Source organism: Medicago sativa, chromosome 1 (genome assembly GCF_051527215.1).
Source record: "Medicago sativa cultivar Bolivia chromosome 1, Bolivia_mono, whole genome shotgun sequence".
Lineage (NCBI taxonomy): Eukaryota > Viridiplantae > Streptophyta > Magnoliopsida > Fabales > Fabaceae > Medicago > Medicago sativa.
In genome coordinates, this window is record NC_140749.1 from 86,317,032 (window position 1) to 86,339,240 (window position 22,209).

Genomic DNA, 22,209 nt, shown 5'->3' on the forward strand with positions numbered 1-22,209 from the left:
GTGGTGTCAAACAGCAAAATAAGACTTGAAGCTAGAAAGATAATTGTCACATGCTATTCAAAGTTGACAGGATCTGAATAAGACTCTTGGCTAACCTTTGGATCTGAAATGTTACATAGAAGAAAACCATTGTCTACTGATAAATGAAGAAGCATGACAAATTACAATATATGCTAAAATCGAATCTTTTTGCTGTAAAAGTGAGAATATATGGTGCTACATATCTTAAAAAGATATTGATTCATATGAAATTCGAACATCAATTGGTTTATAGACCACAACTTGATTTACCAATGGAAGATGTGACACTAGATACAAAAAAATGGTGGTTCAGGTGGCTAGGCTCACCAGGCATATTGGGCTAGAAGTACAGCAGCCTGTTGTCCCTCCACTGTCAACAGGCACGGATCTACCTTGTGCTAATTGGGGGCACTTGACCCCACTTGTGCATTACTTTTGTAACCAATAGCTATGTAAATTTAGATGATGACCCCATAATACAATTTCATATTGCCCCCACAAAAACTTGTTTAGTGCACTAAAGGCAAGCAATTACACCATGATACTACTTAGTATTAAAGACTAAAGGCTAAGGAAAATGTGGATTGAATTTCAGTCGATAAAGAAAAGTTGTGGAGTGGTAAGTGAGAAAAGTTTATATTGGGGTCCGACTTGAATATCTTTTAATTTTAATGTCTTGTTAACGAGTGTTTTTGGGGCACTCTTTAAACATTTTAAATTAAAAAATATTTATTAAAAAAGTTAAATATTTCAATTTACAATGCATTAAATACACAAATTTCTATAAAAAAAATAAAAAAAAAACTTATATTGTATGGTCCTTAAAGAGTGCATCGGGGACACTCGTTAACATTTCTCTATTTCTTATCATTCGTGCAACCAAATTAATTTTGAAGGCTCACCAGGCATATTATGATAAACGATATTGACCCCACTTATTGAAATTTCTGGATCCGTCCCTGACTGTCAAGAGCCGGAGGTGTTTGCTGCTCTGTGAAACCAGCCTCACATAGTGCCCTCCAGTCCAGGACTTAAAAAGATATTGATTCATATGAAATTCGAACATCAATTGGTTTATAGACCACAACTTGATTTACCAATGGAAGATGTGACACTAGATACAAAAAAGTGGTGTGGAAGATGTGACACTAGATACAAAAAAGTGGTGGTTCAGGTGGCTAGGCTCACCAGGCATATTGGGCTAGAAGTACAGCAGCCTGTTGTCCCTCCACTGTCAAGAGCCGGAGGTGTTTGCTGCTCTGTGAAACCAGCCTCACACAGTGCCCACTCCAGTCCAGGACCAAGGAGACTCAAGCCTTCGCCTAGGTCCCATTGGCCAACTCTCAACTTGGAGTGGGCAGGCCAGCATGGTGCAGCCACCAACCCAACCTGGCAAATCCTGAGCCATGTTCCACCACCTTGATGCCCCCACCTGGGTTACAAGTTGAAGTTACCCAAGTTACCCAACTCGGCAAGCTGACAGCCTTGTCAGAAGCTTATAAAGACTTATTTCTTTCATGAAATAGACGATGTGGGACTAATAAATATGTTAACTAAAACTTCTTCCCCTTCCAGCATGTTCAACTTTCATTGCTGGCCTAAGCTTTTGAATTAAGATGCTATACTAATTTTATTGCTGTAGGTTTCAAGGCTTCATTGTGTTTAAGCTTTTGAGCTCTCCTTCTAAGACTGTCCTAATTCCTACACACATATATATCTGATGCTATGGTAGAGGAAGACATATATAGACTTTTATAATGGTGTAGAAGACTCCTCCAAAGTTCATTTTAATTGTATTCCATTTCACAATTTACATGTGATGTGAGGTTAGAATCACCACAATTTTCTGGGCAAAACAACATCTTAATTAGTTAATGATCATGTAAAACAGATCATTCATTAGACCAAACTATCAACACCAGATTGTGAAAAAACAAGCATAAGAATTGTTTAGTGTCATTTTCTAAATACAATGAAAGTTTAAGCCTTAACTCTTAAGGTACTAAAAAGGTGGTTTACTGTCATATATTTTCTTAATGTTGAATTAATTCCATTGTAAGTTGTTTGATGAACACTCAAGTTTTTTTCAACCAATATAGCTACAGTGTCATTTTTGTTTATATATCGCAATTAAAACTAATATTTATAAATTAAATCATTTTCAAAATCTTACCGCTTTAAAAATGTATTTGATATGCATACATATCTTAATCTTATTTGTGTTCATATTCGAACAAAATTGCAACTTGATAAAAAAAAAACTGTAGAAAATTGAATATTGTTGGATATGTTCGAATGTTTATAATCGGATTGGATTTTAGATTTCTTTTTCAAAAACCAAGCAAACTGCACAAAAAGTGATGACGTAAATTTTTTAGTGGACCAAAAGTTGATTTTTTTTTTAAGGAGACCTAAAACGAAAAATTTGGATATTTATGAAGAACAAAACCATATTTAACCCAAAAAAAGTTGTCATGGTTTCACTTGTAAATTCAACATCCACAGTCCTACTTCTTTACAAATTTAATCATTCTTTTAAACCTACTGCAACATTTTTATCATTCAGTGTAATTACTCCTTTGTAAAACAATTCATTGTTTTTGTCAAAAAAATAATTCATTGTTTGGTCAAAAAAATGTTTATTTAAGAGAAACCATAAAACTCAAATGGTTGAATGAATCACAATGGAATAGAATAGAAAAAAAAAAAAAAAAAACAAAAAAAAAATGGTTGAATGAATGAAAAATTAACATTTAGAATTTTGACATAGAAAAATCCTAATCCTATAGATTACCAATTATCTTACACATGAGGTGCTTTAACTTATCCTATCACAATCCACAAATATACATCAGCAGGTAAAAGAGAGAAATGAAGAGAAGGCTGGAAACATATAGAGGGAAAGTGAAAAGGAGTGACTCTTATTTCGTAATTTCGTAGTCAATCTTGTATGATTTATAGTCTCTACTCTATCTCGTTTGTGGTGTCAAACAGCAAAATAAGACTTGGAAGTTAAAAAGATTATTATCACATATTATTCTAAATTGACCGAAAAACCAGAAACAATAGTTTATGTCAGGGTAAGAGAAGTGTGCACTACAAATCTGCAGTTAGCATCAACACTCCTGGCTAATTTTTGTATCTGAAATGAAAAAAAAGCATGACAAATTACCATACATGCTAAAATTGAATGTATTAGTTGTAAAAGTGAGAACATATGGTAGTACATATCTTAAAAGCATGTTGATTCATGACATTAGCATATGGATGCTGAAACATTAGAGATTTGATAAAAACTAATATAATGTCACACCTTAATTTCACAATGGATTATGGAACAAGTTGGCTAGGCTCACCAGGCAACAAAAAAATGGTGGTTCAGGTGGCTAGGCTCACCAGGCATATTGGGCTAGAAGTGCAGCAGCCTGTTATCCCTCCACTGTCAAGAGCCGGAGGTGTTTGCTGCTCTGTGAAACCAGCCTCACACAGTGCCCTCCAGTCCAGGACCAAGGAGACTCAAGCCTTCGCCTAGGTCCCATTGGCCAACTCTCAACTTGGAGTGGGCAGGCCAGCATGGTGCAGCCACCAACCCAACCTGGCAAATCCTAAACCATGTTCCACCACCTTGATGCCCCCACTTGGGTTACAAGTTGAAGTTACCCAACTCGGCAAGCTGACAGCCTTGTCAGAAGCTTATAAAGACTTATTTCTTTCATGAAATAGACGATGTGGGACTAATAAATATGTTAACTAAAACTTCTTCCCCTTCCAGCATGTTCAACTTTCATTGCTGGGCCTAAGCTTTTGAATTAAGATGCTATGCTAATTTTATTGCTGTTGGTTTCAAGGCTTCATTGTGTTTAAGCTTTCGAGGTCTCTTTCTAAGACTGTCCTAATTCCTACACATATATATCTGATTCTATGGTACAGGAAGACAGAGACTTTTGAGGAATGATATTTGTATAAGGGTGCAGAAGACTCCTCCAAAGTTCATTTGAATTGTAATCTTTTTCACAATTTACACGTGATGTGAGTGTGGGTTAGAATCACTTATGGGCAAAACAACATCTTAATTAGTTGATGATCATGTAAAACAGATCATTCTTTAGACCAAACTATCAGCACCAGATTGTGAAAAACGAGCACACTAATTGTTTAGTGTCATTTTCTAAATACAATGACAATTTAAGCATTAACATACTAAAATATTGTTTACTGTCACATATTTTCTTAATATTAAACTAATTTTGCAACATGGGGTATACAAACCTAATATGTAATTGAATGAATGTATTTAAAAATTCCCATCATCATACATGTAAATTAAATTCATCCATAATTTTTTTAATTTCTGGAGTGTATTTCTACTGTCAAAAATGATCTTATATACTTGTTTTTCCTAGTGCTTCAGAACTTACCAAGCATGCACTAGCAGCTATCATGTTCTCCGATTAGCTGGTATGTTAGTACCAAGCCAGGAATCAAAGGATTTATCTCCAATCAAACAGTATCTGATATTGTAATCCTTTGAAACCCATGTGAACAGCATTATTAGCCATACACAAGATTCTCCAAAGTTGTTGATTCAAAGCCTGTGCCTTGTATTGTCCCTTGTTTTAGTATTCTAAACAAGGTAATAAACAATTTAAACTCCATTATTTTGTTTTAAGTCAAGTATTATTATGTAATGAATAACAGAATGTCTTTGAAAGGATATGTTATTGTTGACTACATCCACATGGGGTAGAAGAGAAATTAAATCAAAACTTTGGACTCTCCTACAGGCCCCACTTGGAGAGGATCTTCTGCATTCAGATATCAGATTATGTTTTAAACATGTCTTCTTTACGTACCATATAAGAACTTTCCAAGAAAATGCATCATCACTGGCCCATCTTATATTACATGCTTTTGGACTTTTGGGTTGGATTCGTTGAATGATTGCCATACTAGTTTTTAACCATAGAATAGAAGCAAATTTTTCATCAAAATATTGTAACAAAATAAATTATTGTTTTTTGTTTTTGTCTCCTCTTTTTCTTTTGTATAAATTATTGATATTATATATTCAACTAAGGTTAAAGACTCAAGAAACATATTTGCAGTTGTTACCGACATTTACCTTTTATATATATGTACTATTTAACATTGCTATGGTTTAGAGTGATTTGCAAATAACATGTTCAATTTTACAGAATTAAGGGTATACATCATAGAGAAGGCAATGAGGAAAATTCCAAAGGTGGTGTTTCCTCCAACAGAACACCTAGTAAAATGAGGGAGCATATGTAAACATGCCATGTGATTGCCAACTAGTGGTTTGTATATGAAAATATATCCTTCAGATCAAAACAAATATGCAAATTAATTACTTACTCTATTATGAATAAGATGGGCCTAGACCTATTAATTTGATGTATACCTATGTTTAACGGCAATCCCTGGTTTATTAGACTTATGTCCCTTTTGTTAAATGGATTCTGGTGGATACATTATTTGCATGCAATTTATTGAGAATCGGTTACATTTACTCCATGTCCATCCATTCTATTATGACTGGCATATTTCTATTATTTCACACAAATTAAAGAAAAAATATAAATAAAACTATAGAGAAAAACCCTGCTGCCACATTACTAAAAGATAAAGAATGATGATAGTTTATAAAGAGGGGTATCCTTCACTTTACAAGTTCAATTTTTAAGGGTGAATTAGGAATAATTTTAATATGGACATGAAGATTGGGACATATTTTGGACACTCGTACAAAACAAAAATAAAGAAAAATAATAATAAAATAATATTTAATTTTTAAATTATTATATGATGTGTATTTTTATGAGTGTGTGATCAAATAATGTGTCTAAATCTTGTGTCCACACAAGAATTATTTGTCAGTTAGACTTGATATAAAAATTTAATATGATATCAATCCTATCATTTCACACCATCCATCATTTGTTATATTCAGACACCAATTTTGTAAGGTTGGGTTAGATTTAGTTTAGAAACCTAATAAGAACAATTAATATAATTAAGTTTTAACACATGGATCAAGTACTCTAGTAATTCATCATTTATTTGTTTATCGAGCCCTAAACTAAATAGTTAAGGGGTTCAAGTATCTATAACTTGTGTTATGTTAAGTAAGGGGCTCAAATAAGACATCATTTAGTCACCATTGAAGCTAAGCAATCTAACTTTGAAGTTTGGTATGGGTGACCAATTTCATTCATAACTACTATCATAATCTGAAACTGTAACATTAATTGTTTCATTGATGAAACTATTTAAAACATCTGGCAATTGACATCACTATAACTTCACGTACGGTTCCCAGTTTGTTTTGCAAGCTAACATGGAATTGTTGTTATCAATGTCACATTCTACTCAGCATACCATACAGCATAAAAGCTCTTATGATTATGAATCCTTAGGAACTGTAAAGGTTATGATGACTTCTAGCAAGGTCTTGGTATCATGAAAAATAAACCAGTATCTAATCCCTTGCTTTCATTATAAGAGTAACATTTTAAAAAAAATAAAATACAAGATTTTTTTTTAGGAACCATAAAATTTAACTTATCTAAAATAATCAAATTTGATGGTCACAGATAACATTATTCTTGACTACACACGGATAGGAAGGGCACGTGCAAAAACTCAGACCCCTACCCAATCACTTTTGAGTGGATCCCACAAACTTCTTCTAATTTTCTATACTTCATGACCCCTACAATAAACCTCCAACTCTTAATACAAAATTAATTTTGAGTATTTTACAGGGATGCTGCATGTTCTTCACCTATTATCACATGCTTTCTGATCCACCCCATTCCATATTAACCCACATGCATTTGAAATCACCAAAACACCCTTGAGTGACAGTCATTTATTCCCTATGCTGTCAATGTTGTGGGGACACTTAAAAAAATTCTTTTACACTTTAGAGGGTAAGGAATCTCTTTTTTTTTTTCTTGTCAAGGACTTTACTTAATTACATGAAATGGTAGTTAACATTTAGTGCCAAAAAAAGAAAAAGATTTGATGTAACAGTTAGTTTAGGCTGTAAAATAAAATAGTGTTATATAATAATTCCATCACAACCATATATAGTACTGAAAGCAACTTGTCAATTATAGATGCCAAGAGATCTACAAATAAAATCATTTTGCAACTTTCTTATAGGTAGTTGCAACAATCCATGTTGTTAGTTTACTAGGTACTTGAGAGAAAGAGATGGGAAAAAAAGGTAAATGGCTTAAAAACTTGTTGACAGGGAAGAAAGACAAAGACAAAGAAAAAGAGAAGGAAAAATGTAACACAAACCAGAATTTTTCAAATGGAACAGAAAATCCAACTACTCCTGTTTCAACAACAGCCTCAAAAGAGAAGAAGAGATGGAGTTTTAGAAGATCATCGGCAACAGCTACACCGACAGCTTCCAAGGAATTGAATAATTCCGAAATTACTTCTTCAATGACAGTGCAAAGTACTGTCATTGATATTCAGAATGAGCAAAGGAATCATGCCATTGCTGTGGCTGCTGCTACGGCTGCGGCAGCTGATGCAGCAGTGGCAGCTGCACAAGCTGCAGCTGCTGTGATCCGGTTAACTTCTGGTTCAAATGAAACATCTAAAAGTATTGAAGATGCTGCTGCTGTTAAAATTCAATGCGTCTTTCGATCTCACTTGGTATGAAGTTAGTTTTCCGAGTCCTTAAAATTTTAAAGGTCGGTCAATTTAGTCTTTAAAATTTGCGAAATAGTAATTTAGTCCCTTAAAGTGAACAATGTCAGATAATTTAGTTGTTTTTCCAAATTTATCGCCACGATTTAAGGGTCGGCCAGTTTAGTCCTTCAAATTTGCCCTACTATACAATTTCAAGGACTGAAATACTTATGATTTGTGAATGTTTGTGTGACAGGCAAGAAAGGCATTGCGTGCTTTAAGAGGATTGGTGAAGTTGCAGGCACTGATAAGGGGTCACTTGGTGAGAAAACAAGCAAAGGCAACACTCAGATGTATGCAGGCTTTGGTCACAGCACAAGCTAGAGCTCGTGCTCAAAGGATCCGAATGGTGTCAGAAGGAAAGCCTAATCTAAATCACAGAAATGCTATGGAAAATGACTTATTCAGGCAAATATATAATGTTAGTTCTCTTACTACTACTAATTAATAATTATCTTTTCTTAGCAATTTGAATTTGATTGCTGAAATTTTCTGAATTGATATCATAAACATAATTGGAAATTATCTATCGAATTGAAAACAACATTTAATTCAAGTGTATTTTCAATTTGATACATAAATTTTGTAGGTAAAGAAAGTAACAAATTTAATTTTGCATTAGTTAAAGTGGTACTCTATCATGAGCCATAGCACCACACTTTATACTGAAAATGTGTCCCAGCATCCAGCAAGTTACAGTATCTCAGACCGACACGACACCAGTGTGTATGTGTAAGCATAGTATCATGTCCGGTGTCTGTTTTAGTGTTTCACAGGTCACTGGAATTAACAAACTTATTCTTAAAACTCAATTAGTGCCTAGAAATTTTTTTCTTTTGTGTGTTGTAAAATCCAAAGTAAAACATGTTACATTATAAAATTGTTTAGTGTATACAAATGAGGAACAAAATGAAGTAGTTTTGGTCATGAAATGAAATGTGGTTTTGTGCATATAGGAAATGGACAGAGGCTTGGAAGACAACATCAAGATTGTGGAGATGGATTTTTGTGAATCAAAAGGCAACTCTACAAGCAGAAGCAGCAGTGTAAATAGACAACATTATGAACAATCTGAAAATAGATATTCCATAAATGGTTCCTACTCAAAAGAAGAAAACTACAAAGTATCACCAGCTCCATCAGCTTTAACAGAATTGAGTCCAAAAGCATACAGTGGCCATTTTGAGGATTGTTTCAGTACAGCTCAAAGCAGTCCTCAATGTTATTCTGCTATATCAAAAACAGATGAATCAAATCATCCTTTTGCTTTCCCTAGGCCATCTTATGCAGAACAAATGTCCTATGACTACCCTTTGTATCCAAGTTACATGGCTAATACAGAATCATCAAGGGCTAAAGTTAGATCACAAAGTGCACCAAAACAAAGGCCAGATTCATTTGAGAGGCAACTGAGTCGGCGAAGAATTTCGGTTGAAGGAAGAAATGTTCCTAGGCCAGTGAGGATGCAAAGATCATCTTCACAAGTAGGTGCAGCTGCTCAGAACTACCAATATCCATGGTCAATTAAGCTTGACAGATCGGCGGTTTCACTCAAAGACAGCGAGTGTGGTTCGACAAGTACAATGCTCACAAACACTAATTACTGCAGATCCCTTGTTGCATATGATGTGAGTAGTACTAATTTTTTTATCGTACAAAACATTAAGAAAAATTATGTTCAAGAAGAAAAATATATATCGGATAAGTCATTAATCGCTTTATTACATTGTTTTGATTGCAGCCAGAGGGAGATAGGTACTGAGTGTGTACCTTGTGCAACACTAAATAGAAGTCACAATGCAAGACAAGACCAACAAAAACGTAAGCATTGAGGTTTTAAGGTTTCTGAGTTCATCTTTTCCTTTTAGAGTTCCAAAGAAAATATAAGTTCTGTTTTTTATGATATAGAGTGCTGGGATTTATTGAAAGTACAACTTATGTAGAGTTTTTTCTTATATTCATTGTTTGTACTGTCTGGATTACATTTGTGTGAAGGATTTGTAATGGTTTTTTTTTTTATCATGTATAAATGTTACCAAGTTAATTAGATATATATCATAGCAGCACTGTTTTACTAAAGAGTTGTTTATTTTCTTTGATGATTTACTTGGTCCATCACTAGTTGACAAATATTCTTCAAGAGGGCAAGGACCACATGTTAATTGATGTCAAAATGTCAACACTTAGTACCCTTAGACAAAGACCCTTGCTTTTAAATAGCCTGAATTAATAGTTTATGTGAGTGATGACTGGTAAGTAAAACATCAATGTTATATACAACGAAAGAAATTATCACTAACGCATCACGAAATAGAAATGAACCAATGAAGAATCAGACCTGAGCGGAATTCACGGGGAGTTATGGAAAAGATGGAAGTTGATAAAAAATGCATGGATGAAATACATGTCACGATAGGTTGCGAGATTCTAATTCGCGAAAAATAGCATTATCCTGAGCAAAGATAATCATGATCAGCATTCATAAATGCCGTTGAAGCTAGTTGACTACATATAAATTTGCTAGCTTGATTAACCTGCAACCTGGTAAATCAATTAATGTCACAGATTTTAATTTCCCTTTGTTTTTATTTACATCCCTATAGTTGAGGTTAAATACTAACAAGTGCACTACAAACCACAAAAGTACATATACTAGTACATTTTGTTGACAGAAATTTTCATGATTTTATCATGAGTGCTAGCACTGCATGTTAATGACATCCATACAAAGTGGTATCGGTACTGCCACAGATTCGGATTTAACGCGCACTCTAATGAAAATTTCTGATAGAATGCATTTTGAGGCATTTTAACTATTCACAATCCTGTTAACTATGTCTCTGTCAGTGCCAAAAACCCCAAAGTTATTGTATTCAGAAACTGAACAATAGTTGAGGTTGAGGCAAGATCCAATTTCATGTTGCATATTTGCATTGCAAATCACATCATAGTTGAACCAAGGGAGCAATATGTTTTTTAATTTCCATCACTAGTACAAAAGTAATCATTTTATCAAAAAAAATAAAAGAAAATTACAACGATAATCAAAATTGAACTAGTGATCTTGAGTGCAATTAGAAAATGTAATCAAAATTGAAATTTTGAAGTAGGTGGTGTAACTGTTTTTCTGAGGTTGTAGAAATCTGGATATCATATACATAATGGGGGGTGGCATTAAATACATGATTGGAGCATTACAAAATGTTACTTTCTTGCTGATCCGGTGTCATCTTTATACCTCTTTTAATGTCTCAAAGTAAAGAGATGGTTGCTCTTTTGGCCCCAAAAAATACGCAAATCGTTGGTAAGATAATATTCGGAAGATAACTCCTAAAGGTTGTTTTTAAAGATATAGAGGGCTAAAAAACAACCATCAAGCAAAAAACTAGAGCCCATAATCTTGTAACAAATCTACAAAGTACTGCTCATTGTGTCTTGTAGGCCGTCAATCATATATATTAGTACCACCTCCAACATTCTCGTACACCATATTTCCGAATTATAAAATCCAAAAATTGAGGGTTTTTGAACTTGTTTTACACTTTTCAGATTGTATAATCTAAAAAAAAAAAAAAAAAAAATCCCTATACATTAATGTAGCAGATTACTAATGGGCCATTTTTTTAGATAAAAGTACTTGTAACATTTCATTAATAATCAAGTTCTCGATACAATTGGGTATATGAAAATAAATAGTGCAACTAACGAGAAATGTGGTCTCTTCTGCAAGGGTATGAGCAACCGCATTTGCTTGTCTCCTAACAAACTTCACCCAAGAGTTGTCAAAGTTGGAAGAGAGCAAAGTCCAAAAAGCCGTAATAATGTTGCCAAGTTCAAATATTGCCAAGTTCAAATACATCTTCTTAACTCGAATACACTGCTTCTTCAGAGATTACTGATGGGGCATGTATTGGAAAATAATCATGTATTATAACAACATCAATAATATATTTCTTAATACCCGGAATGGATTGGTCCTTAAACATGTGGTTGGGGTTTGGTTTCTAGCTCATGTATATGAAAAAAATTTGGTTGGGGTGGAAGAACTCACCTTGTGTATTTCAAAACTGTTAAGCTGCGATGAAAACTTTATAGCAATATTATGGTAAAAAAAAAATCTGAATGAAGTGGAACATGTATCATTTTATTTAAATTAATAAAAAAAAATACCTTTGCTTGTGTATTTGAAAGATTAATAAAATGTCTTATCTGCACTCCTTGACAATTTTTTCCTATACCATAAAAGTGAGTTGAAAGTTTCTTATATGCTCTCTACCAACTATAGTTAATAATAAAACGTGTAAAAATTTTAGTCAAAAGGAAAAGCTAACGATATGAGAAAATGAAAACCTTTTCGTCCTATTTTATTCACTTTCCATCTTAGTTTTCATTTTTTTCACCTACTGAATACCTTTATTACTCATATGATAATATCGGCCACAATCTGCCACGAACTTTCGTAGGAAGTATAACATGATTTTGTGAATTCTTCTTAGTTAAATAATAATAATAATAATAATAATTGTTTGCTGGCATTGATATTTCATAGCAATTTTCTAAAAAGAATGACATATTACATATATAGTGTAGTTAATTTGTGTTTTAGTTTTACTCAGTCCAAAACGTTTTGGTGATATTGTACATTGACTTCAACTAAGATACAATCATTCTAGAAACTAACAGCACTATATATACGTCGAGTTTTATACAATCGCCCATTATTTGTCTCTTATGCCAAATTGTGTCCTATGTAAACATCAAACATGTCTATCTTGTCTTGTTTAAAACTAGAGTGCACTTAATATAGAGGGTAAATTTATGGAGTCATAACTATATCAATGATACTAGGAACTATAGCACATACAATTATCACAATACACAAACTTTAAATTTAGCTGATTTTTTTAATTAATATGATACGGTCACACGGATATGCTTTGTATACACACATTGGCCTTTTGTTCTTGACTTCTTGTACATTTCAAAAAATTAATAATGACATAAGATGTAATCTCTTTCTTGGTTATCTCATGGTGTTTGACTTTGATTGGCTCTTCAATCTCTATATCCTTAATTATTATAATTAAGTTTCTTATCACAAGTGGGATAAAATTATACATGTTTTCATATCACAAGAAAACGACTTAAAGAATTTTTCTCCCTTAAATTTCCACCATGCTTAGATAGACCTGACCATGTAGCTAAGCTTTTCCTCCCCATGAATTTTATCACCCACTCTACCGTCTTCAGTTTAACTAATTATGAAGACTTGGTTTTTGCTTTCACAGTGATTTTGGAAGAAACTGAATTATACAAAATTTTAGAGTTGACAATAACACATCCATATATGCCACTTGAATAAGTTGAATTGCATAATAAAAAGCGTCACAATATTAAATAATGTAACTAGGCAACATATATATGCAGCAAAGTTTGCAAGAGGAGGAAAATGAAAAAATACTAAGACTGACATGAAAGCTACTTGAACAACAGGGACATATGGAATTGAAAAGTGTTTATTGGACGTCTAAATACCATCAATGTTAGTTCTAATTGAACTTCAAATTTTCTAAAGCTATATATAAATTATTACAGTACTATAATATACTGCGATGTGAAATTACTGTAGGTGAGTATATTGCTACTGAAATATACTGCATGAAATTTTTCTAAAAATAAGAAATATGCATGAAAGTCAAATTGCTATAGTTATATATGTAGTCAAAGGAAATAAACATGTGTGCTTATATAAATAAGCTAAATATGGTAAAAACCGTGTTTCTGGTGAGATATAAGCCACCAATTTTCTTCCGGTCTTCTACAATGTAATGCAATTAAACATCAGCATTGTCATCGTTTACATTGCATGCCAGTTCATTGCCACCATGTAATACTGCATTATAGCCTTTTCAGCACAGTTGAATCCATAAATAATCAAATTAGTTATTAATATAACTATTTTTTTACAGAAATAGTAGAAGTCATATAATCATATGTATGAATGATAATATTAAAAGGTAAGTTGCATTGTAGTGGTAATAAATTATTTTGTTTCAAGTTATGTAACACATTTAATTTCATTTTTTATTTTGTTTCAATATACTGAAATCACAATTTGAAATTGTCACTACTATTATTTTTATTTTAAATAGCACGTTGAGTGTTAGATTAGATATATAATTTTCTTAGCCTTAAGCATCTTTGAATTACCACTTATGACTTATACAATTTTGTTATACCAGTTTCATAATTTTATTTTCATAGGACCCTATATCGAGTTAAATTACATAATTTGAATACTAAATAAAGCCGGCAGTATTCCAATTTAGCAGTCCTATCCACAAAGCCTCAAACAAAATAAACTTAAATTAAAAGTACAAAAGAAACAGAAAAATCAATTTATAGTATATAACTAAAATCAAATTAAATTTGAAACCTTGCATCAAAGAAATAAAAATGGTAAAAGACATTTGAACATATGATAGGTAGTTTAATCTAGTTGAATATTCAAGCATTAGAATTAGAAATTTTCAATATAAAAACAGAAAAAGAATGCAAAAAGTCTAACCAAATATACACATTCTTCATTTTCTCAAAGTATAAAAATATTATAATCATGATCAAAAGCTGTATGGATGTAATGTATGTCCATTTAAATGTCTAACCAAACCAATCACACTATTATTATTTTACAAGAGTAATGTCAATTTGCAGCACAACAAACAGAAACTTCCAATATTTCTCCAACATACACACACACCTTATATAAATTCACATTCCCATAACACAAAATCAAACCCGTCCATTATCACTAATGGAATCCTCTTATAGTCTGCAATTCTTAATTTCCTTCATTGTCATTCTCATATCCATCAACCCCTCACACCAATCTCAACCACCACTAAACCCAAGACTCACCAAAGCCTACATAGCACTCCAAGCATGGAAGCACACATTCACCTCAGACCCAGAAAACACCACCTCAAACTGGTATGGCCCAAATGTATGCAACTACACAGGTATCTTTTGTGCACCGTCACTAGATGATCCTTACATCAATACCGTTGCTGGTATAGACATAAACCATGCAAACATAGCAGGTTCATTACCAGACCAACTTGGTCTTTTAACAGACTTGGCTCTTTTCCACATAAACTCAAACCGTTTCTATGGTTCACTCCCCAATAGTTTCAACCACCTTCACCTTCTCCATGAACTAGACATCAGCAACAACAAATTCTCAGGAACATTTCCTGAGGTTGTTCTTTGCATTCCTTCATTAAAATTCTTAGACATAAGATACAATAATTTTCAAGGAAATGTTCCTAAAGGCCTTTTTGACCTTAAACTTGATGCACTTTTCATCAACAATAACAAATTCCAATTTTCTTTACCAGAAAATTTCGGAAACATGCCAGCTTCTGTTGTGGTGTTCGCGAATAATGATATACAAGGTTGTATTCCATCGAGTATAGCAAATATGAAGGATACAATCAACGAAATAATTATGACGAAGAGCGGAATGAAAGGCTGTTTACCTAATGATATAGGAAAATTGGATAAAGTGACAGTGTTTGATGTTAGTTTTAATGAGTTTGTCGGTGAATTGCCTGAAAGTATCAGTGGAATGAAAAGTTTGGAGCAGTTGAATGTGGCGCATAATAGTTTTTCTGGTGTTATTCCTGAGAGTATATGTAGATTGCCAAGGTTGGAAAATTTAACGTATTCGTATAATTATTTTAGTGGTGAATCAAAGATTTGTGTGAAGTTGGATGATAAGGATGATAGGAAAAATTGTATTCCTCATAGGCCTTTGCAAAGATCGAGTGATGAGTGTGATGCTTTTTATAAACATCCTGTTCATTGTAGTGGTGTTGGTTGTTCTTTTGTAACTCCATCGCCCCCTCCTCCACCGCCACCTCCACCACCACCACCTCCACCTCCACCGCCACCACCACCTCCTCCACCTCCCCCTCCTCCTCCTCCACCACCACCACCCCCTCCTCCTCCTCCGCCACCATCTCCTTGTCCACCACCACCTCCATGTCCGCCACCACCTTCACCACCTCCTCCTCCGGCAGCTTACTACCATTATCTCTGATGAGACAAGAGCTTGGAATTTTTTATTCTTCTTTTCTTCCAAATTGGTATACGTAAGAATTAGAGGTAGTGTTTAATTGGTCATATATGTTTCTTCTTGTAAAAATAAATTATAAGAACGTAGGAATTTAGCTATTTCCATTTTAACCGTTTGTTTGGATTGAAGGTTGGTCAGGCAACTTTGTTTTGAATTTGAGAACAGATATTGGGGTTGTTAATTCTTATGACTGTGTCATTGCACACATAGTTATAGGCATCATATATACATAAAACATATACTCAATTACTCATAGTTGAATTCAATATAACTCAGCTTGTGAATGTGCAGAATCGGGTTTTCGCCATTGTCTCTAAAAACTCCAAGTCTAAACCAAGTTTTAGGTGAAATTGACAAAATTGTTTGCTTTATAAACAAAATCGTCACTTGCCGGGTCAATGACGGTGATTCATTTTTTTTGTTGTATCATGAATAAATGTCGGGTATGTTAAGTCGTTATCATTGATAATTACCAAAAAAAATTATAGCTAAGTGTGCCAATTCAAATGCAACATTTTGAATTGAAACTCGTCAAATATTTATAAAATAATTCAGCAAGGCTAGCTGCTAAATATATAATAGGCTGCTCAATTAGTCCCTTCACTCGATTTCAAGTATCGGTTTGGTCCATAAGTAATAAAATGTCCGTTTAGGTCTCTTAACTTTATTTGAAGTAACAATTTGGTCCTTTCTATTAATTTAATTCAAAAAAATGTTAAATTTTGATCCCTTAACTTATTTAATTAATATTAGTTTGGTCTCTTAACTTATTTAATTAGTATTAGTTTGGTCCCTAAACGAACCTTTTATTACTTATGGGACCAAACCGATACTTGAAATCAAGTTAAAAGACCAATTGAGCATTTAAGCCTATATAATACCAACACCAACTTACTATAACTTTTTTCTCAGTTAGGTGAAATTGAAGACATTTGATTAGAAATGTAAAAACATCTTATTTGTTGTTTTCTTGAAGCTGCACAAAAATAAATAAAGGAAAACAAAACTGATTTCCTAAAATATAATTTTGAATTACTACTTTGAATTATAAATAAAGGAAAACAGAACTGTAAAAACATCTTTGAATTACTACTTATGACTTATACAATTTTGTTATACCAGGGTCATAATTTTATTTTCATAGGACCCTATATCATATATAATTTGAGTAAAATTACAGTATTTGAATACTAAATAAAGCCGGCACAAGTGGTGACGTTTGTTTGGAAGGCACTTCGTAACCGGATAACAACAAAAGATAACCTTGTGTTAAGGAATGTCCTTCCAACGGAGGCTTCAAATTTGTGTGTCTTGTGCAATAGGGTCGAAGGATCAACGCGTTACCTTTTTTTACATTGTGAGGTGGCGAGGTCGGTTTGGTTGAGATTGATGGTGTGGATGAATTGCTCTTTTATAATTCCTCCGAATTTATTTGTTCATTGGGATTGTTGGTGTGGGGAGGGTGGAAACAAGAAGGTGATCAAAGGGTTGCGGCTAGTTTGGCATACCGCGGTTTGGTTGTTGTGGAAAGCAAGGAATGACAATTTTTTTAACAATTCTAATTATGAGGTGGAAGAGTTAGTGGAGGAGATTAAAGTTTTGTCTTGGAGATGGATGTTGTATAGGACTAACATACCGGCCTGCCTTTTTTATGAATGGTGTTGGAACCCTCGTCTTTGTTTATTGAGATGAGGGGTGGTGTGTTTTCATGGTGTTGCTGCATTTTGTCCCTACCTCATGCTTCGGCTCTACTGTGTACTCAAGCTTTGACCTTTAATTGTTGTTTTGGTTAATTTTAGAGTATCCATTTTGTAAGGGCATGGTAGGTAGTTGATGCTACTGTAATGCGCTTCCTGGGAATGTTTTGGCAGCGGTATTGTGCTGTTTTTGGGCGGATCTTTTTTATTGTTGTGAGGATAGTGAGGCAAGGGTATGCATGTGGTCCTTCTACATGTGTATACTTTGGCCTTATTATTTAGAAAGGGTTGGTAGTTTAGTTGGGAGGTGTTCCGTATATATGCGGCGCCGGTTGTATTACTCTTTCCTTCCTTCCTCGAGTTTTTCGCGTCTTGCGTTTGCTCGTTGTTAATAATATTTGTCATTTCAAAAAAAAAAAACGGCAGGATTTCATTTTGGCAGTCTCATCCACAAAGCCTCAAACAAAATAAACTTAAATTAAAAGTACAAAAAAAACAGAGTAAATTAAAAAAAAAAAATCAAATTCAATTTGAAACCTTTCATCAAAGAAATAAAAATGGTAAAAGACATTTGAACATATGATAGGTAGTTTAATCTAGTTGAATATTCAAGCATTAGAATTAGAAGTTAGAGAGTAAATTTTCAATATAAAAACAGAAAAAGAATGCAAAAAGTCTAACCAAATATACACATTCTTCATTTTCTCAAAGTATAAAAATATTATAATCATGATCAAAAGCAGTATAGATGTAATGTATGTCCATTTAAAGATTTTTTCTAGATTACCGGGTTTGGATCCTCTCAAGTCATATGAGAGTCCAGAGTCCAGTGAAATCTTGCCCATTAAAAATTAATGCATGTTGGGAATTTTAAATGTTAAAATGAGAGAGAGAAGATAATTAATGGTACAGATTATGTCACTGCAGAAGACGGAAGAGATTTCCACTGGAGGGAATCCACATGCACGAAATCCATGAAGGATACCACCTAAAAATGTGAATATTCATTGGTTGAAGTAAATTACCTACCATTCTTTCATGGGTAGCCTAGATGTCACACCATTTAAATGTCTAACCAAACCAATAACATTATTATTTTATAAGAGTAATGTCAATTTGCAGCACAACAAACACTAACCTTCCAATATTTCTCCAACATACACACATTTATATAAATTCACATTCCTAACACAAAATCAAACCCATCCATTATCACTAATGGAATCCTCTTATAGTCTACAATTCTTAATTTCCTTCATTGTCATTCTCATATGTTATATATCTTGTTTGTTGGGAAGAGGCTGCTGCACTTGAAACCTGAAATGTTTAATGATTATGCATGTAAAACTCAAAGCGTATGGGGTTGCCACACTAACCTTTAGGTTCGATTCGCCCCCACCAATAACTGTAATTGGATGCAATAAGGAATGACCGGCGAATCCCCTTCAGGATACTATGAGTTCCTTGACGTGTATTGCACAACCACACCAAGCGTATCTCCTAACAGTATTTTACAGATTTATGGTTCCAGCAATTCACTCATGCATTAGAGAATTGATGGATGATTTATAGTAAGAGAATGATGAAGAATTATGTTGTTAGTGTAACAAAATTCTGTCCAAAATTGTGTGTCAAATTAATGCCCAAATGTCAAGTATTTATAGTGCATTATATGACCCTTCATGAGAGAAAGCACCCCTTTGACTTGAATCAATGTTATGGTTCATTAAGCACCATTTTGCCAAAGGTTATGATCATTCACACTTGAACCAATGCTAAGGTTCATTAAGCACCATTTTGCCAAAGGTTATGATCATTCACACTTGAACCAATGCTAAGGTTCATTAAGCACCCCTTTGCCAAAGGTTCTAATGTATATGAAAGCTTCTCATGAAGATTTACAACTCTTGATCTATAATGATTCCATTATTTTGGAAATCACCAACAATCCCCCACCATTTTCAAAATACTAAATCTCATAAATCCGGAAATTCCATGCCTTCAGATAATGGTATCTCACGATTTGAACCATTACTTAGTAAGTTAAGTTTTCGCTCATTCCCAAATAGTATGGTAGGCAAGCTTTGAACCAACTATTCATTAGAACAAGTGTGCATAACTTACACATAGAATCTCGGTACCGTTGATAAAGAGACTTGTAAAATGACACATTAAGAAGGCCTTGTGTCATATATCCCTTTTCATGAGAATTTAAGAGTCAAGCCCTTGAACTCCGTGAAGCGGCCAAACTTCATTCTCACATAGGTAGACTATATCGGGAATGCCCCATAAGTATGCATTCCAGCAAATATATGCTATATGTCCATTAAGAGGAAAACCTCATCCTACCTTTTTTCTTCTTATGGTCCAAGTACTTTTACCCTTGGGATGTATCTATTGTCAAGTACTACAATTACTCTAATAGTGTACTTTCACCATTGAACCCAAGACTTGATGCTACTCAAGTGTGGGTTGAGTTTCCACTATTGGTAATCAATTAGATATGGGCTTGAGTCCCATCCCCAATGATGTCTTCAACACCATATCCTTTGTCAGACCTTTCGTCAAAGGATCTGCAAGATTCTTCTCTGTTCTTACGAACATGATGGAAATTACTCCATTAGAAATCAAGTCTCTTACATAGCTATGTCTTAAACCAATATGCCTTGATTTCCCATTATAAACTTGGCTATAAGCTTTTGATAGTGTGGATTGACTATCACAATGTATGGATACTGGCGCCATTGGCTTTTGCCAAACTGGTATGTCATACAATAAATTTCTTAGCCATTCTGCCTCTTTACTCCCTGCAGCCAATGCAATAAATTCTGCAGCCATGGTGGAGTCGGCAATGCATGTTTGTTTCTTTGAACCCCATGAAATTGCACCTCCACCAAGGTTAAAGATCCATCCACTTGTGGAAGCATGATCTTCAACATATGTTACCCAACTAGCATCTGTGTATCCTTCCAAAACAGAAGGGTCTCCACTATATGTTAAACAATAATTCATTGTTCCCTTTAAGTATTTTAATACTCTTTTCACAGCGTGCCAGTGTTCTTTACTTGGATTGCTAGTATACCGACTTAACCTTCCAACAGCATATGCTATGTCAGGTCTAGTACAAGTCATAGCATACATCAAGCATCCGATTACTTTAGAATATTCAAGTTGTGCCACCGGACAACCTTTGTTTGGTTGCAAACTGACAGTTTGGTCAAATGGGGTAGATATCGGTTTACAATCTAAATGATTGAATTTCTGAAGCACCTTTTCTATGTAATGAGATTGGGATAAACCAATATGGTTACCATCTCTTATGATTTTAATTCCTAAAATCACATCAGCTTCTCCTAAATCTTTCATATCAAAATTTTTGGATAAGAAAGCTTTAGTTTCTTCTACCTCATTTATACTTGTACCAAAGATCAACATGTCATCTACATATAAGCAAATCATGACACCTTTTCCATTTTGGAATTTACTGTAAATACACTTGTCAGATTCATTTATGATGTATCCGTTGGCTAACACAACTTGGTCAAACTTTTGGTGCCATTGTTTGGGTGCTTGTTTCAACCCATATAAAGACTTAGATAATTTACACACTTTATCTTCTTGACCTTTGATCACAAACCCTTCCGGTTGTTTCATATATACCTCTTCATCCAACTCTCCATTTAGGAAAGCAGTTTTAACATCCATTTGATGGATTACAAACTTATGGATGGATGCCAGTGCAATTAGCATTCTGATTGATGCAATTCTTGCAACAGGTGCATATGTATCAAAATAATCAATGCCTTCTTTTTGTGTAAATCCTTTAGCAACTAGTCTAGCCTTGAATTTATCAATGGTACCATCCACTTTCATTTTCCTTTTAAAGATCCATTTACAACCTATCGGTTTGGATCCGGGTGGGAGATCTACCACTTTCCAAGTTTTATTACCCATAATTGAATCCATTTCTTCTTGAATAGCTTCTTTCCAAAAGGCTGAATCTTGAGATTTTATAGCCTCTTCATATGTTACCGGATCACTCTCAAGGTTAAAGCAAATTGGTCCATAACTATTTATGGATTTACCTGTTCCTTCTACAAGAAACATGAAGAAATCAGATCCAAAATCTTTCTCTTTCCGGATCCTCTTACTTCTTCTAAGTTCTGAACCATCCAATGTATCTACATTAGATTCATTGTTTTCTAAATTTTGTACATTAGAATGAACAATATCCTTGGGATAAGAAATTGAGTTAAATCTATCTTCTTGAAAAATTGCATCTCTTGACTCAATTACTGTATTAACAGAATATGAGTCATTCGATTCAATAGTCAAGAATCTGTATGCTTTGCTATTTTCTGCATAGCCTAAAAATACACATTCAATCCCTCTTTCACCCAATTTCTTTCTTTTTGGTTCAGGCACTTTCACAATTGCTCTACAACCCCAAACTTTTAAATAATTAAGAGTCGGCTTCCTTTGTTTCCAAAGTTCATATGGGGTTATTTTGTTCCTTTTGTTTGGAACCCTATTGAGGATGTAACATGCTGTTAGCATTGCTTCACCCCAATATCCTTTAGATAATCCAGAATAGGACAACATGGCATTAACCATTTCTACCAA

At 33.9% G+C, this 22,209-nt stretch overlaps 2 protein-coding genes, 1 long non-coding RNA gene and 2 other non-coding genes across 5 annotated transcripts; 3 read left to right on the top strand and 2 right to left on the bottom strand.

Moving 5' to 3' along the window:
• Positions 1 to 1,179: 1,179 nt before the first annotated feature.
• On the bottom strand, positions 1,180 to 1,494 carry LOC146958586 (signal recognition particle RNA). Its single transcript, XR_015025035.1, has one exon.
• On the top strand, positions 1,450 to 5,527 carry LOC146958587 (uncharacterized). Its single transcript, XR_015024684.1, has 2 exons — positions 1,450 to 4,654; positions 5,217 to 5,527. It is a non-coding gene; the product is annotated as an uncharacterized LOC146958587 (long non-coding RNA).
• Positions 3,388 to 3,691, bottom strand: LOC146958588 (signal recognition particle RNA). Its single transcript, XR_015025230.1, has one exon.
• A 1,614-nt stretch (positions 5,528 to 7,141) lies between the features above and the next one.
• On the top strand, positions 7,142 to 9,831 carry IQD19 (IQ-domain 19). Its single transcript, XM_085740108.1, has 4 exons — positions 7,142 to 7,716; positions 7,949 to 8,173; positions 8,709 to 9,380; positions 9,494 to 9,831. Exons 1-4 carry the CDS (start codon positions 7,261 to 7,263, stop codon positions 9,512 to 9,514), a joined length of 1,374 nt encoding a protein of 457 aa, XP_085596234.1. The 5' UTR covers positions 7,142 to 7,260; the 3' UTR covers positions 9,515 to 9,831.
• A 4,715-nt stretch (positions 9,832 to 14,546) lies between these two features.
• LOC146958590 (Leucine-rich repeat (LRR) family protein) lies at positions 14,547 to 16,179 on the top strand. The gene has a single exon (XM_085740109.1). The coding sequence runs from the start codon at positions 14,567 to 14,569 to the stop codon at positions 15,851 to 15,853; it is 1,287 nt and encodes a 428-aa protein (XP_085596235.1). The 5' UTR covers positions 14,547 to 14,566; the 3' UTR covers positions 15,854 to 16,179.
• The last annotated feature ends 6,030 nt before the right edge of the window (positions 16,180 to 22,209 follow it).

Excerpts from the sequence above, each read along its gene's own strand:
- IQD19 (XM_085740108.1), top strand. The coding sequence starts at position 7,261 with ATGGGAAAAAAAGGTAAATGGCTTAAAAACTTGTTGACAGGGAAGAAA. Across the intron at positions 7,717-7,948 it reads GCGTCTTTCGATCTCACTTG|GCAAGAAAGGCATTGCGTGC; the intron begins GTATGAAGTTAG and ends TTTGTGTGACAG. Across the intron at positions 8,174-8,708 it reads TATTCAGGCAAATATATAAT|GAAATGGACAGAGGCTTGGA; the intron begins GTTAGTTCTCTT and ends TTGTGCATATAG.
- LOC146958590 (XM_085740109.1), top strand. The coding sequence starts at position 14,567 with ATGGAATCCTCTTATAGTCTGCAATTCTTAATTTCCTTCATTGTCATT.